General features: G+C 47.8%; 1 protein-coding gene across 3 annotated transcripts in view; it reads right to left on the bottom strand.

Annotated features, from left to right (window-relative positions):
• The window catches only part of LOC117531694 (apoptosis-stimulating of p53 protein 1-like), a 196,264-nt gene that overhangs the window by 96,074 nt on the left and 83,472 nt on the right, over positions 1 to 16,718 (bottom strand). For all 3 annotated transcript variants that reach the window (XM_034194801.1, XM_034194800.1, XM_034194799.1), the window contains exons 5-8: positions 16,535 to 16,630; positions 6,243 to 6,299; positions 6,047 to 6,167; positions 5,306 to 5,385 (exon numbers count right to left, since the gene is read on the bottom strand). In XM_034194801.1, coding sequence (XP_034050692.1) covers positions 5,306 to 5,385; positions 6,047 to 6,167; positions 6,243 to 6,299; positions 16,535 to 16,630 — 354 coding nt within the window. The remainder of the gene's footprint in view (positions 1 to 5,305; positions 5,386 to 6,046; positions 6,168 to 6,242; positions 6,300 to 16,534; positions 16,631 to 16,718) is intronic.

Below are 16,718 nucleotides of genomic sequence, written 5' to 3' on the forward strand. Positions count from 1 at the left end.
GGTGGAGATTTTAATCTTCACCAACAACCTTGATACCTCAAATTTAAAAAAGTAGCAATAATTCTGCAAATTATTAAACAATAAAGGACTAACAGACATACGGAGGGAAATGTATCCAAGTGCAAGACAGTATACCCACTTCTCTAATTCTCATTTGGTATCCACCATACACTTTCAATTGCAACAGACCAAAAATTGTGGAAGTAGATATAGGCAAGTGATCATGCACCTGCATATTTGACAATAGACATGTGTGAAAAACAAAGAAATACACCATGGAGATTTAATGTTAGCCTCCTTAATGACCCCAATTTAAAAAGACAATGTCAGAAGAGGTTCTGAGATATATTAAAGAAAATTATGATGTTGAAACTTCTCCCCCCATCCTCTGGGACGCAGCCAAGGTGGTCCTGCAAGGCAAAACAATTGCCGTAGACTCTGGAATGATTTTCTTTGTAATTGTAAACCAAATTATGCATTAACTCAGAAAAGTTAAACTACATGAAATTCATGAAGACTGAAAAGACTGTTAAAGCATTTCAAAACCCACAGCTAAAGCTTGTAGATTATTTTGAAAATCAGGGTAAAATATCAATAACATATCTTACAGTAAAAAAAAGTCACATATTGTGCGTAAATTCCTGTAAATCCAGTGTCTTTTTTCCCATGAAAAAAGTCTACATTAATAAAAACTCATTTACATTCTTGTGTAAATTCATGTAAATCCATTCAAAGCCACAATGTCTTTTTTCCAATGAAAGAAAGTCTAGATTAATAATAAAAAGTCACATAATCTTATCTAAAATCCTGTTTGAACAGCACAATGTTTATTTTCCAGGGAGAGAGAAATTCTTACCGTGTTTCTCCCGTTTATCTTTCAGGTGTGTTCATGAAGCCAGTGACAATTCCACGGATTCTTGTCCTTGTCAAACATTTTCAAACCGTCTTTCTTGCCATCGTCGCTCTGTCTGATGTCGGTCCGTGACACAGACATGCTGCAAAATTATTCTTTTAAAAACTTGAGATCTCTAAAAGTTTGCAATGTCCACATACTATGTTTAGCTTAAGTGTCTTGCAAGAGACATACAGCATCGCTGCAGCAACCACAGTCCCGCTTTATGACAACTGTCACAACAGCTACGCTTTGAGTGCCATTTTTCCTCCGCGAAGTTCCGCGGATCCGAGGACACAGATTTGTATCTGTAACACACAGAACAGCGTAATAAAACTTGCACGATGTCATACAAAAGCTTTGCGATAGGCATTTTAAAAACTCAGTGATGATCACAATTACATAGTACAACACTAACACCCCCCCCCCGCCCCCCACTCCTCTGCATGATGAAATCCGCAGAATTCCTCGGATCTGCAGAGTTTTCACAGCCCTGTATATTCCACTTAATTTTAAAATTATGTTTATGGGTCAAAAAACTCAAGCAATGGAAACAATAGATGGATATCTCTGGAAAACACTTTTGGTTGCAGGTAAAAAAGCTATTACAAGGAAGTGGAACGTACACAGAAAACCAACTGTTCAGGATTGGGCCCACATAGTGGCGGACATTCATAACATGGAAAAGATTACCTTCTCAGTGAATTTAAAGATTGATCTATTTGTTAAACACTGGAACAAGTGAGAAAAATATGCCAACCAACATATGGCTGAGATTTTATAGAATATATTTCCAGTCTTCAACTGGTAAGACTGCTACATCTTGACAAGGATGCCTCACCACCCTCATAATTTATTTATTTGATGTTACACAATGCTACACTTGTTACTGTTCACTCTCTAGGTGTTCATTCTTCTGTTTTTTTTGTGTGTTTATATATATATATATATATATATGTGTGTGTGTGTGCGCGCATGCGTGTGTGCATGTGTGTGTGTGGGGATACAAAAAATGGGAGACACAAAAAGAAATGTCTTTAAATTTGTATTTACAGGTGCTGATCATACGAGGTCTGTTAGAAAAGTATCGGACCTTTTTATTTTTTTCAAAAACCTGATGGATTTGAATCACGTGTGCTTGCATGAGCCAACCTTGAACCTTTGTGCGCATGCGTGAGTTTTTTCATGCCTGTTGATTGCGTCATTTGCTTGTAAGCCTTTGTGTGAGGATGGGTGGAGTCTCTCGTCATTTTTTCTTTGCAAGGAAATGGCGGAACGACTGGAGCAGCGCGACTGCATCAAATTTTGCCAGAAACTGGGTGACAGCCAGGTGGAAACCATTCGGAAGATTCAGACGGCTTTCGGTGTGACTATCCGAGAAATTGTGGAAGAGGTGGACATGTCACAACATGTCCTGTGAGAGTTCAACACGAAGGCGCTTTTGCTGCGCCATCAGCTTCGTGCCAAAGCCATCGGCATAAATTTCGCTGCAACTCTTTTCATGGCCAAATCTTCTGTCACAGTGGAATGTGCCGAAAAAGTGCTGATGTCCACCTCTTCCGCAATTTCTCGGACAGTCACACGACGGTCCCGCATCACCACAGCGTTCACTTTGGAAATGATCTGGTCATTTCAGCATGTTGATGGCCGACCGGAGCGTGGCTCACTCTCCACCGTTGTGCGGACGTCTTTAAACTGGTTGTACCGCTCCTTAATCTGTGTGATGCCCAGAGGATCGTCACCGAAAGCCGTCTGAATAATCCGAATGGTTCCCACCTGGCTGTCGCCCAGTTTCTGGCGAAATTTGATGCAGTCACGCTGCTCCAGTCATTCCGCCATTTCCTTGCAAAGAAAAAACGACGAGAGCACAACACACGTCCTCACACAAAGGCTGCTTACAAGCAAATGACGCAATCGACAGGCGTGAAAAAATTCACGCATGCAAACGAAGGTTCAAGGTTGGCTCATGCAAGCACACGTGATTCAAATCCATCAGGTTTTTGCAAAAAATAAAAAGGTTGGATACTTTTCTAACAGACCTCGTATAATTAGAATATCATGAAGAAGTTGATTTATTTCAGTAATTCGATTCAAAAAGTGAAACTTGTATATTATATTCATTCATTCCACACAGACTTATATTTCATGTGTTTATTTCTTTTAATTTTAATGATTATAACTGACAATTAATGAAAACTCCAAATTCAGTATCTCATAAAATTAGAATATTGTGAAAAGGTTAAATGGTAAATGCACTGCATTTATATAGCACTTTTCCATCTGCATCAGATGCTCAAAGTGCTTTACACATCAATGACTACGTTTACATTCCATAAATATTCGGGTTAAGGTCAATATTCCGGTTTCTGAATCATTAGGAATAACCCGTTTACATGCTTAAGCAGACAGAGTTACTCCTGTATACATGGTCATTGGTATCATTTGGAATATCCCCATCTAAACAGCGACGCACGTCTTCCACCGGTGCTTGATTTGGTCTGGCGTTCGTGTAATCCTGCTTCATGTAAAACCCCTCACTACACACTTTATACACTTTTTTCAAACAGGCATTAACATGTTCTCACTTTTCTCTCCTGTGTAAACACTCTCTTTTTTCTTCTGGGTGAGAAGATTATAAACAGACACACGCAGAACACAATGCGCATGCTCTCTCTTCGCTCACTGCCTCCGGGGGTACGGATGTGGGACCCGCAAAGAATCCAAGTCATGGCCACGGAGCTCTGCGGCTGCGGTATACCGAGACCCTGCGGCGCTGTGGATTTTTTCCGCAAGAAATCTATCCTTGCGGGCTGCCTCCGCATCAAAACAGTGAGCGTAGTCTCTGGACCTGTTGCCGCAGTTGGTGCAGCTCCACACAGCAGAGAGGGGGGCGGTGTGAGTGGCCCGCTGCGTCGTTTACCAAGCCTGCAGACTCAGTAAGCGCATTGGAGGCAGTGAGAGCAATCGCAGTGATGCCGACCAGTGCTGCGACCGGCCCACCTGATAAGGATGCAGAACACAATGCGCTGTTTATCTCTGCTTCTGTGGTGTCCGGGGCTGCGCGCGCCGCATACAAGCAGTTGCTGTACTCAAAATACCAAGACTCCTTGCGGATAGGACATGCGCAGAACACAAAATAATGTTCCTTTCTATGGGGATATCCCGATGCACGTTTATATGACCTGATATTCAGGTTAGAAAAGGAGTAACCCAGGGGTCTTATTCGGGTTTTTAAAAACCGGAATATGAGCTTATTCGGGTTTTTGTGGGTGTTTACATGGCCGTGTGCAACCGGGTTATTGCTAATATTCCAGTTATGAAAGGGTAATTGGCTGCATGTAAACATAGTCAATGCCTCACATTCACCCCGATGTCAGGCTGCTGTCATACAAGGTTCTCACTACACACCGGGAACAACTAGGGGATTAAGGACCTTGCCCAAGGGCCTTTAGTGATTTTCTGGTCAGGCTGGGAACTGAACTGAGGATCCTCTGGTCTGAAGCCCAACGCTTAACCACTAGACCACTTCATGCTTCCTGCTGGTGACCAACTTTATGGAGATGCAGATTTAATTTTCCAACAGGACTTGGCACCTGCACACAGTGCCAAAGCTACCAATACTTGGTTTAAGTAACATGGTGCCCCTGTTCTTAATCGGCCAGCAAACTCGCCTGACCTTTAACCCCACAGAAAATCTACGGGGTATTGTGAAGAGGAAGATGTGACACGCCAGACCCAACAGAGCTGAAGGCCACTAATTCAGACAGATGGAGCCCCAACTAAGTATTGAGTGCTGTACATGCTCATACTTTTCAGTTGGCCAGCATTTCTAAAAATCCTTTTTTGTATTGGTCTTAAGTAATATTCAAATTTTCTGAGATAGTAAATTTGGGATTTTCATTAGTTGTTAGTTATAATCATCAAAATAAAAAAATAAACATTTGAAATATATCAGTTTGTGTGTAATGAATGAAGCATCAAACGCTTCGTGGGCGAAGTGGGAAGGTCCGTTGAACCGCGACCTCCACCTGCCCACGAGCTGCCGTGATCGAGCCACAATACAAACACAATTGATAGGTTGACATCACGCTGCTGTAAAGGGGCCGATACCCGATACTGATATTGGCATCGGTGCATCCCTATTTAAAACACTTTTTACAATGGTACTGGACTCATTATAGAACAAATAAGAAATGTTATTGTCTCTTGTCTCTCAATAAAAACATAATAAAAAATAAAGTTCTGTCGAATCTAAAAATATAATTTTATTCATTTTTAAGAATAAAGAAGTATTTTTATCGTACATATCAAATGAGAAATAGTTTTAAACAGCTACACATTTATCGTTAAATTATTGAGAAAAGATGTTTAAAATTAGAAATATTGCGAGACATAATGGTGATGATACGATACCTGATCGACTCTGATGACAGCAGACTGCAGCTCTGCCTGCTTCTCCTGGAAGAGACTGTTGACATGGTTGATCTCTGAAGCTACAGACAGAAAACCAGAGAGAAAGAGGAATTAAAGAGAAAACACAAAAGAAGAAACAGGAATTAAAGAGTGAACTATAGCAAGTGAAACCAGCACATTGCTCTGTGCATCTAATTAAGACCACTTACAAGCAGCTGAGATTATGTTGACTCAGGAAGATGAAACTGATTTAAACATTTCTTCACATTACTTTAAAGGAGAACTACGTACATTTGGTCAGCTTTTTCTGTTTCATCTGTGTTTTTTTGTTTTGTTTTGCCGCATTCTTCTCTACAGAGCTCCCCCTACAGCTCGGGAGTACATATGTCACAAAACTGTTGTAAAAAACTCACTGCCAGCCCTGTACTGAGGAAGGACAGAGGCTCTCATTTACACAACACCGGGTCAGTGTCTCTGAAGTTGCAAGGATGGTTTTCTGCTACGAGACCCCTCGTGGGAGACAAAGATAGAGAGCCCTCATTCTCCCCAAAGCCAAAGTCATTTAACCATTAGAATTACTCCAAATTAAGGTCCAAAAGTTACTTAGTTCCCTTTAAAATGTCATTACAATGCTGATCAGTGACAGAGTTAAATAATCTAAGTGCTGTGTTAGTTTTACACGCAGTCATAAACTGCAGTAATAATTCCTAATTATTTTCAGTGCGGTGTGTTTATTCCTACACAGGTTGCCGTTGATCAACTTGCTGTAGTCCACTTGACCTCTCATGGCTCGGATTTTCTTCAGCTTGGCTTCCTGAGTCTCCACTCGCTCCTTTAGTCGCTGCAGCTTCTCAGCTTCAGACTAAACAAAAGAGCAGAGAATATAATTTTTTTTGAATGAGATGAAAATAATCCTTTGTTCAGTTTATTGCCATACCTGTGTCTGTCCCTGGTTAGAGCTGCCTCCCTGCTGAAGATACTTGAGTCTCTGCTCCTACAGGAAAATAACAATTTTTAAAATGATTCTATTTATTTAGGATTCATAAAATAAATTTTTAGTGTGATCGATCTGATGACCACAGAAACAATCTTGACTCACCACCTCAGTTTGAAACACTAATTGCTAAGAGTTTATTTTAATCCAGTTGGAAAACCTGGCGTGGTATCTAGAAAGTTCTGAGGGTGCAGAAGTAGAAGTAGTGTGTGAGTCAAGAAGACCAGTTGGTTGCGTGAAAGCGGTTAATAAACATTTAGTTCAAGTGCAACTCATCGACTTCCTTTGCCCCTTTCACACCAGACCAACATAGAATTGCATAATGCTGCATACTGACTATGCTGATCTTATGCAGCCCTACGTGGCAATACGCTGAGGGAAGTAAAGGGGTCCACGAAATGGAGGCAACAAATTTAACATGTTTATTTTTATTTTTTTTTTCACAGACTGCACAGAGCACCAGAAAAAGTGCTCTATGCAGTCTGCACAACACCCCGCTACTGTACACCAAGCCTCCATAACTGTACACAACCCTACGACAGCAAAAAATCCTTTGAGGTTTTTTATTTATCAGAACATACCTGCATTGCTAGATTTTATTCATTCTGCTGGACTCTGCTGACAGGGAAGCTTCAAAACCACAGAAGAAGAAGAGGTGGGCCAAGCTTCCATGTCCACTAATAGAAGAAGTGAGCCATCAGTGTTCACACGCAATAATCTACCAGCTTTGAACTCCTCATGGATGGATCGGCAGCGAGAGGACATGTCCATGTCCACTATAATTCCTCACGGACAGATCGCCAGCGAGAGGACATGAAATTTCAGTAAGGTATATCTTATATATTATATTTGAATTCTAAGGTGGAACTATGCCAGTATATAAAGGTATATCTAAATATCTATGTTATATGGCTGGGGGGGCCTGGCTGCCGGTTTGTTTGTCTTTTGGTTTCCTCCCAGGTGGCGTGCGTTTGGGACTGAGTGGCTGTGTTGCTGAGGCTGTCAGGACCTCACCCTGATCACCTGCGACTCGTCAGGACTCACAGCTGTAGTGCATCTGGATGGATTGGAACATGTTGGCATTTAAGACTGGAGTGCACAGTGTGTATTTGCCAGAGACTCGACCTTGTGACCAGACGGGTGAGATCGTCGTCTCGGGAGCCATCTCATCAGCAGCGGATGCTGAGAACGTCCAGGTTTGATGCACAGTCTGTGAAAGAGGAGGGGGTGAGGTCTCACGCTCGTCAGCACACTTCCTGAGGTACGTTAGATTTTGTGACTAACAGTTATACTGTTGTGAAAGTGTAGGAACACGGACCCACAACAGGGGGCGCAATGAATGGACAATGGAGGAAGTAAAAAACAAGATTTACTACTGAAACAAGCACGAGTAGTATAACAAACACAATGTTTAGGGTCGAATCCGCTGGTGTCGTGTGGGCAGGCTCGAAGATAGGAGACGTCCGTCTCAGTCGAACCGGAACCACCCAGATCTCCACTGCCACCGAACCCCGGAAATACTGGAACCGCCAAGTCCCGAATTCCCAGGTGGCCACTGCCTCCGCTCGTCGGATCCGGTACTGCTGGCAGGAGAGAGCAAGAACACACAGGAGTGGATGACCGCACCCAGTACAGAGAGGGGAGAAGCCGCCTCCACCTCTTGGCAAAGATCAGCAGGAAGGTGAGTACTTATCCAAAGAAGGAGGGTCTCAGTAGTCACCAGTCCTGAAAGGTTTAACAAGTTTATCAATCACAGAATATGCTGCAGAGAATGTTACCTTGGTCTTAGGCGATATCTCGGCACTGAGGTGGAGACGCCGTCCTCCTGATATACCTCGGTGCTGAGTAGAAACAGCTGTGTTTGGTGATGGGTGACAGCTGTCACCCAGATTACTCCCATGATGCGGTAGCGCCCTCTGGTGCCTGGAGCCCGCACTCCAGGCAGGGCGCCCTCTGGTGGTGGTGGGCCAGCAGTACCTCCTCTTCAGCGGCCCACACAACAGGACCCCCCCCTCAACGGGCGCCTCCTGGCGCACGACCGGGCTTGTCCGGATGGCGTCGGTAGAAGTCGGCCAGGAGGGCCGGGTCCAGGATGAAGCCCTTCTTCACCCAGGAGCGCTCCTCGGGGCCGTACCCCTCCCAGTCCACCAGATACTGAAAACCCCGGCCCATCCGACGGACGTCAAGGAGCCGGCGGACAGTCCAAGCCGGTGCTCCGTCGATGATCCGGGCAGGAGGCGGTGCCGGACCCGGGGTGCAGAGGGATGAGGTGTGAAGAGGCTTGATCCGGGAAACATGGAAAACTGGATGGATCCGCAGTGAGGCCGGAAGCTGGAGCCTCACTGCGGCGGGGTTGATGACCTTGAGGATTTTATACGGTCCGATGTATCGTTCTTGCAGTTTAGGTGAGTCAACCTGTAGGGGAATGTCCTTGGTGGATAACCAGACCTCCTGCCCAGGACGATACTTGGGGGCCGGGGCTCGTCGCCGGTCTGCATGTTTCTTCGCCCTCGTCCGGGCCTGCAACAAGGCAGAGCGGGCGGCCCGCCACACCCGACGGCACTTCCGTAGGTGGGCCTGGACCGAGGGCACACCGACCTCTCCCTCAACCACCGGAAACAAGGGGGGCTGATACCCCAAGCACACCTCAAACGGGGAGAGGCCGGTGGCTGATGACACTTGACTGTTGTGGGCGTACTCGATCCAGGCCAGGTGGGTACTCCAGGCCGTCGGGTGCGCGGCTGTCACACAGCGAAGTGTCTGCTCCAGTTCTTGATTCGCCCGCTCTGCCTGCCCGTTGGTCTGGGGATGGTACCCAGACGAGAGGCTGACCGTGGCCCCCAGTTCCCGGCAGAAGCTCCTCCAGACATGCGAGGTGAACTGGGGACCGCGATCGGAGACGATGTCTGATGGTATGCCATGCAGACGGACGACGTGGTGGACCAGGAGGTCCGCTGTCTCCTGGGCCGTAGGGAGCTTCGGGAGGGCCACGAAGTGGGCCGCCTTGGAGAAACGGTCCACTATCGTGAAGATAAGTGTTTCCCTGGGACGGCGGGAGACCCGTGACGAAATCCAGGCCGATGTGGGACCAGGGGCGATGAGGCACAGGCAATGGCTGTAGTTGCCCTGAGGTCTTTCTATGATCGGCCTTGCCCCTGGCGCAGGTGGTACAGGCCTGGACGTAGTCCCGGACGTCGGTCTCCAGGGATGCCCACCAGAAGCGTTGCCGGACGACTGCCACGGTCCTTCGCACCCCTGGGTGACAGGAGAGCTTAGAACCGTGACAGAAGACAGGACTGCGGCCCTAGCTTCTGGTGGGACGTACAGTCTGTTCTTTGGTCCGTTTCCGGGGTCCGGGACATGGGTCAGGGCCTCCCGGACGGTCTTCTCCACGTCCCAGGTGAGGGCGGCCACGATAGCAGACTCCGGGATGATGGGATCCGGGGGATCCGACGGTTCCGTTTTGACCTCATCTTCGTGCACCCGGGACAATGCATCCGATCTCTGATTCTTGGTCCCGGGGCGGTAGGTAATCCGGAAGTCAAAACGGCCAAAGAACAGTGACCAGCGGGCTTGCCTGGGGTTCAGACGCTTGGCGGTTCTGATGTACTCCAGGTTCCGATGGTCAGTGAAAACCGTGAATGGCACGGCTGTTCCCTCCAACAGATGTCTCCACTCTTCGAGGGCCTCTTTCACAGCAAGGAGTTCCCGATTGCCGACGTCATAATTCCGTTCAGCGGGGGTCAACCTGCGAGAAAAATAGGCACACGGGTGAAGGACCTTATCGGTCTTCCCGCTCTGGGAGAGCACCGCTCCTATCCCTGAGTCCGAGGCATCCACTTCAACCACTAACTGGCGGCTAGGATCGGGCTGCACCAGAACTGGTGCAGACGAGAAGCGCCGTTTCAACTCCTTGAACGCGGCCTCGCACCGGTCCGACCAGGTGAAGGGAACTTTTGGAGAGGTCAGGGCTGTCAGGGGGCTAACTACCTGACTGTAGCCCTTGATGAACCTCCTATAGAAATTAGCAAAACCGAGGAACTGTTGCAGCTTCCTACGGCTTGTTGGTTGGGGCCAATCTCTCACCGCCGCAACCTTGGCCGGGTCCGGGGCGACGGAGTTGGAGGAGATGATAAACCCCAGGAAGGACAAAGAAGTGCGGTGGAACTCACACTTCTCGCCCTTCACAAACAGACGGTTCTCCAACAACCGCTGCAGAACCTGACGGACATGCCGGACATGAGTCTCAGGATCCGGGGAAAAGATGAGTATATCGTCTAGATATACGAAGACGAACCGGTGCAGGAAGTCCCGCAAGACATCGTTTACCAACGCTTGAAAAGTCGCGGGAGCATTAGTGAGACCGAACGCCATGACCAGGTACTCAAAATGACCTAAGGGGGTGTTAAATGCCGTCTTCCATTCGTCTCCCTTCCGAATCCGAACCAAATGATACGCATTTCTAAGATCCAGCTTGGTGAAGATTTTGGCTCCATGCAAGGGAGTGAACACTGAATCCAACAAGGGCAACGGGTATCGGTTGCGAACCGTGATCTCGTTCAACCCCCTGTAATCAATGCATGGACGAAGCCCGCCATCTTTTTTACCCACAAAAAAGAAACCTGCGCCCATCGGTGAGGTGGAATTCCGGATCAATCCGGCAGCTAATGAGTCCCGGATATAGGTCTCCATTGATTCGCGTTCCGGCCGTGAGAGGTTGTACAGCCTACTGGACGGGAACTCACTGCCTGGAACCAAATCAATGGCACAATCGTACGGACGGTGGGGAGGAAGCGTGAGAGCCAGATCCTTGCTGAACACGTCAGCGAGGTCATGATACTCTGCTGGCACCGCCTTCAGATTGGGCGGGACTCGGACCTCCTCCTTAGCTTGGGAGCCGGGAGGAACCGAGGAACCGAGACACTCCCGATGGCAGGTTTCGCTCCACTGAACCACTACCCCGGACGGCCAATCAATCCGGGGATTGTGCTTAAGCATCCATGGAAACCCTGAGTCACAAAGAACTCGATCACCTCCCGGTGGTTACCTGACACCACCAGAGTTACTGGAGGTGTCTTGTGCGTGATTGGTGGGAGTAGGGAGCCATCTAGTGCCCGAACCTGCACAGGCGAGGTAAGAGCCACCAGAGGGAGCCCTATCTCCCTGGCCCATCTACTGTCAAGCAGATTCCCCTCAGAGCCCGTGTCCACCAGTGCTGGGGCCTTCAGGGTTGAGTCCTCGAACAGGATCGTGACTGGGAGTCGTGTAGCAATGTGGGTGTGTCCCACGTGAATGTTTTGGCCCACCCCTGGCCCAGTCTCTAGGGGCGGGCGTTGGAGTTTAACCGCTCGGGGCAGTCGTTTGCCATATGCTCACTCGAGCCACAAACATAACAAGCTCCGTGGGCCCGCCTCCTTTGTGCTCCAGGTGCCCTAAATGTTGCCCTGCTCGTGTCCATAGCTTCGTCAGCAGGGGGAGCCATAGGCGCACGGAGCGCAGGAACAGAGGAGCGTGGGGAGGGCGGAGCTCGATCGGACCCGGAAGGGAGAGGGACGACGCGTGCCTGGCCACGCCCTTCGCCTCGTTCCCAACGGCGTTCTTCTAACCGGTTGTCGAGTCGTATGACTAGATCGATAAGCCCATCTAAATCCCGCGGTTCGTCCTTAGCCACCAGGTGCTCTTTTAGGACCAGTGACAGTCCGTTTATAAAGGCAGCGCGGAGGGCAGTGCTATTCCAGCCGGATCTCGCCGCCGCGATGCGGAAGGCGACTGCATAGGCAGCTGCGCTCCGGCGTCCCTGTCGAATGGACAGTAGTGCGGTTGAAGCGGACTCTCCTCTGTTGGGATGATCGAACACCGTTCTGAGCTCCCGTACAAACCCATCGTAAGTATGAAGGAGCCGTGAGTTCTGCTCCCAGAGCGCTGTAGCCCAAGCGCGTGCCTCCCCACGAAGCAGATTTATCACATAAGCTACTCTGCTAGCGTCAGTCGCGTACATCACGGGACGCTGAGCGAAGACGAGCGAACACTGCATAAGAAAGTCCGCGCACGTCTCCACACAGCCTCCGCACGGTTCTGGAGGGCTTATGTATGCTTCTGGGGACGGAGGAAGGGACCGTTGAACGACCAGTGGAACGTCACTTTCACGCGCAGGGTCCTCGGGAGGGAGAGCCGCAGCGGCGCCCGAAGGGCGTGCCTCCACTTGTGCGGCGAGAGCCTCCACCCTGCGGTTTAGGAGAACGTGCTGCTCGGTCATTAAATCGATCCGAGAGGTGAAAGCGGTGAGGATCCGCTGCAACTCACCGATTACCCCTCCCGAAGCCTCCGCTGCGCCTTGGTCTTCCATTGGCCGTTCAACAGCCGGTTGACGCCCCTCGGGATCCATGACGCTGGCCGAGATATCCTGTTGTGAAAGTGTAGGAACACGGACCCACAACAGGGGGCGCAATGAATGGACAATGGAGGAAGTAAAAAACAAGATTTACTACTGAAACAAGCACGAGTAGTATAACAAACACAATGTTTAGGGTCGAATCCGCTGGTGTCGTGTGGGCAGGCTCGAAGATAGGAGACGTCCGTCTCAGTCGAACCGGAACCACCCAGATCTCCACTGCCACCGAACCCCGGAAATACTGGAACCGCCAAGTCCCGAATTCCCAGGTGGCCACTGCCTCCGCTCGTCGGATCCGGTACTGCTGGCAGGAGAGAGCAAGAACACACAGGAGTGGATGACCGCACCCAGTACAGAGAGGGGAGAAGCCGCCTCCACCTCTTGGCAAAGATCAGCAGGAAGGTGAGTACTTATCCAAAGAAGGAGGGTCTCAGTAGTCACCAGTCCTGAAAGGTTTAACAAGTTTATCAATCACAGAATATGCTGCAGAGAATGTTACCTTGGTCTTAGGCGATATCTCGGCACTGAGGTGGAGACGCCGTCCTCCTGATATACCTCGGTGCTGAGTAGAAACAGCTGTGTTTGGTGATGGGTGACAGCTGTCACCCAGATTACTCCCATGATGCGGTAGCGCCCTCTGGTGCCTGGAGCCCGCACTCCAGGCAGGGCGCCCTCTGGTGGTGGTGGGCCAGCAGTACCTCCTCTTCAGCGGCCCACACAACATATACAGTCAGTAAATGTGGTGTCCCTCACACCTTATTGTATTGAGCTGTTTGTTAGTCATGTATCAGCTTCCACTGCAGTGGAGTTTTGTGAACTGGATGTTCCATGCCTGCAGGTTAGGAAGCTGATCAGTAATCAAGCCAGGAAGTGTTTGCTGTTTGTACACCTTTAAGTGTTCTGTGTGTAGAGTGTGGACTCACATAATGGTTCCTTCTTTCACAGACTCGGTTGTTGCGGCCACCTGGGGGGTGTCGGCGGGGTCCTTGGGTCCGAAACAGCTTCTGGCTCCGGACCGTTAGCGCTGCTGGGAGCGCACCACGCCAGACCGCACCTTTTTGTTATTTTATCACTGTTATGTATTAAATTCAGTTAGCCTTTGTACCGTGCTCTGCTTATTTCATACTGGGTCCTTCAAACGCTGGTCGGTTCTCCGAGCTGCGTCCGACACATAACAATCTAAAAAGGAAGAGTAAAATAGGAGAGTAGAAAAGAGAAGAGTAGAGCCACTTAGGTGCCTGGTCTTGACAACCAGGGATCCACTATAATTCCTCATGGACAGATTGCCAGCGAGAGAACATGTCCACGTTCACTATAATTCCTCACGGACAGATCGGCAGCGAGAGAACATGTCCACGTCCACTATAATTCCTCATGGACAGATCGCCAGCGAGAGGACATGAAAATTCAGTAAGGTATATCTTATATATTATATTCGAATTCTAGGGTGGAACTATGCCAGTATATAAAGGTTTATCTAAATATCTAAAAAGGAAGAGTAAAATAGGAGAGTAGAAAAGAGAAGAGTATAGCCACTTAGGTGCCTGGTCTTGAGAACCAGGGATCCACTATAATTCCTCACGGACAGATCGCCAGCGAGAGAACATGTCCACGTCCACTATAATTCCTCACGGATGGATCGGCAGCAAGAGAACATGTCCACGTCTACTATAATTCCTCACGGACGGATCGGCAGCGAGAGAACATGTCCACGTCCACTATAATTCCTCATGGATGGATTGTCAGCGAAAGGACATGTCCACGTCCACTATAACTCCTCACAGATGGATCTAGCATGTGATCGCCAGCTGCAGCTCTGCCTTCACAATCTCACGATTGTGGCACATTTAATAAAGTCCATTAACTCCTGGAACTAAAGTATTCTGACTTTTTCCAATGTATCAAATCCACCTGTGTGTCCAGGCAGTTTGTAAAAACAACATTATGTAGCCAAACTTCTCCCCCCGTGCACATTCCTGCCAAGCGCAACTTACACAGCCATTCCTGCATACTAGATACGCAGCACAGTGCCCGGTATGAAAGGGGCTGGAGCGGACCCGGCGCAATCAGATAACTCTTGGATGTGATAGTTATCAAAAAATAAAAATAAAAAAGAAAGAAAAAGAAATACTGGAAAATATAGCAAAATATTAGTTATTCAATAATATCATGTATTTAACAAACAAACCAAATTAATTAACTAAAGTAATTAATTTCAAAACAAACGGATATGGCATGTGTCTGTGTTCAAGCGATTTGATAGTTTGAGGGTGGCGCTTGTCAGTACGGCAGAGGGCAAGGATCCTGAGTCCAGCGATTATGGCAAGGTGGACGAATTAAAGCATGCTCGATTTATTCAAGCAGTGTCAGAGCTCGATTTCCTGGGATTCGTCAAGTCCAGTTAGTGTGAGAACTCTTTCTCAACATTAAAGAGTGTTCAGTGATCACAGACGCAGCATGCTGCATGAACGAAAGGCGAACGTAGGCTGGGCATACACTGTACGATATTTTCAATCATTGTACTTGGCTCCAGCTCAAACTGTGCGACACAACCGCAGGGTTTAAAAGTTCAGAGCGCACAATTAATGTTCTCACACTGTACGGCCCGATCCTCTGATGCGATCTGACTACTCACATTGTACGTTCAAAAACCACACGTCGGAAACTTTTTTTTCCTAAAAAAAATTTATTTAATGCCTATCAGCGCGCACAGTGAGTGAAATCAGGTGGGGGGAGACTGAATGTATATGCGCGCGCGCACACACAGCAGACAGCAACATGATCCATGAGAGGACAGTAAAAAAAGAAAACAAACATTCATAACAGGTGTTGCTACTTACACTGTTGTATAAATAAACTATATTTCATACGGAGTCATACAGCTTTGCAAGGTGCAGCAACTTACTCCCTCATCTGTCGTAAATCCTGCTGTTGTCTGCTGTGTGCGCGCCACACATATACGTTCAGTCTCCCACCGCCTGATTCCACTCACTGTGACACTGTGACTCTGATTGGCATGAACTTTAATATGATATTAGGTTATTGCGAGGGAACACACACAAAAAAAACATAAGACTTTACATGAGAGAACTGTTTGCTCTCTCTGGTGTTTTCTCATCGACAGTGCGCGAGGTAATCAGCGAGTAGACGCAGCGCGGAACCCTCATGAGCCACGACGGCCGTTAATAAGGCTGGCATCTGAAAATGACCTAACCAGGAAATTCAACGGAGAGTGGCGAGATGTCCTTCTCAGAAGATTCAACGTGGCATCCAACCGAAGGCTTCAACTCTTCTGAGGTAGGCTAGCATCCAGTTTCCACACAGAATTTTATGTTAAGATATGGACTTTTATAGTAAGATAAAAGTTATGTATTGTTGTAAATATATCTACATGAAAGGTTCATCTCTGACCCGTTGTGTGACTGTCATGCCCAACTGCGCTGTGTTTGCGCTTGTGATGGAGGGCTATTTATCTATTATTCAGTGGCTATTTATACTATTTATCTGTGGTAAAAAACTGTGTCAAAATCAGTGAAGTGGTTTTGACGTAATCCTGCTAGACAAATAAATAAATAAACGCTGATGATTTAATTACGTCCTTGGTGGACGTACTCATGGATACATATGATAGTCTATTTCTACATGTAAATGAGAACAGTGCCCTCATCTGATTGTTGCTGAACGCTGTGCACTCCCTTGCTTCATGACGCTGGATGTGTTTTTATTGTTTTGTTTTCCATAAATGCTGACCCGTGATCCTGTCGTCCTACCCACATTCCTGTCTTTCACACCGACTCTAACGCCGATAACCTCAAGTATTTGTTTGTGTGCGCACACGAGTTACCTTGGTGACCAACATCTGCTGCTGAGCCTCTATTTGTTGCTGCTGTCTTGTGGCCATTTCCTGGAGCTCAGAGAGGGTCAGCTCCACACTGGGGACCTAAACCCACACAAATAAGAAAACTGAGAATGACGGTCACGTCCAGCTTTCCCTCCACACTATTCACGGACCGCAGACTTATAACACT

This window comes from Thalassophryne amazonica, chromosome 19, assembly GCF_902500255.1.
Source record: "Thalassophryne amazonica chromosome 19, fThaAma1.1, whole genome shotgun sequence".
Taxonomy (NCBI): Eukaryota; Metazoa; Chordata; class Actinopteri; order Batrachoidiformes; family Batrachoididae; genus Thalassophryne; species Thalassophryne amazonica.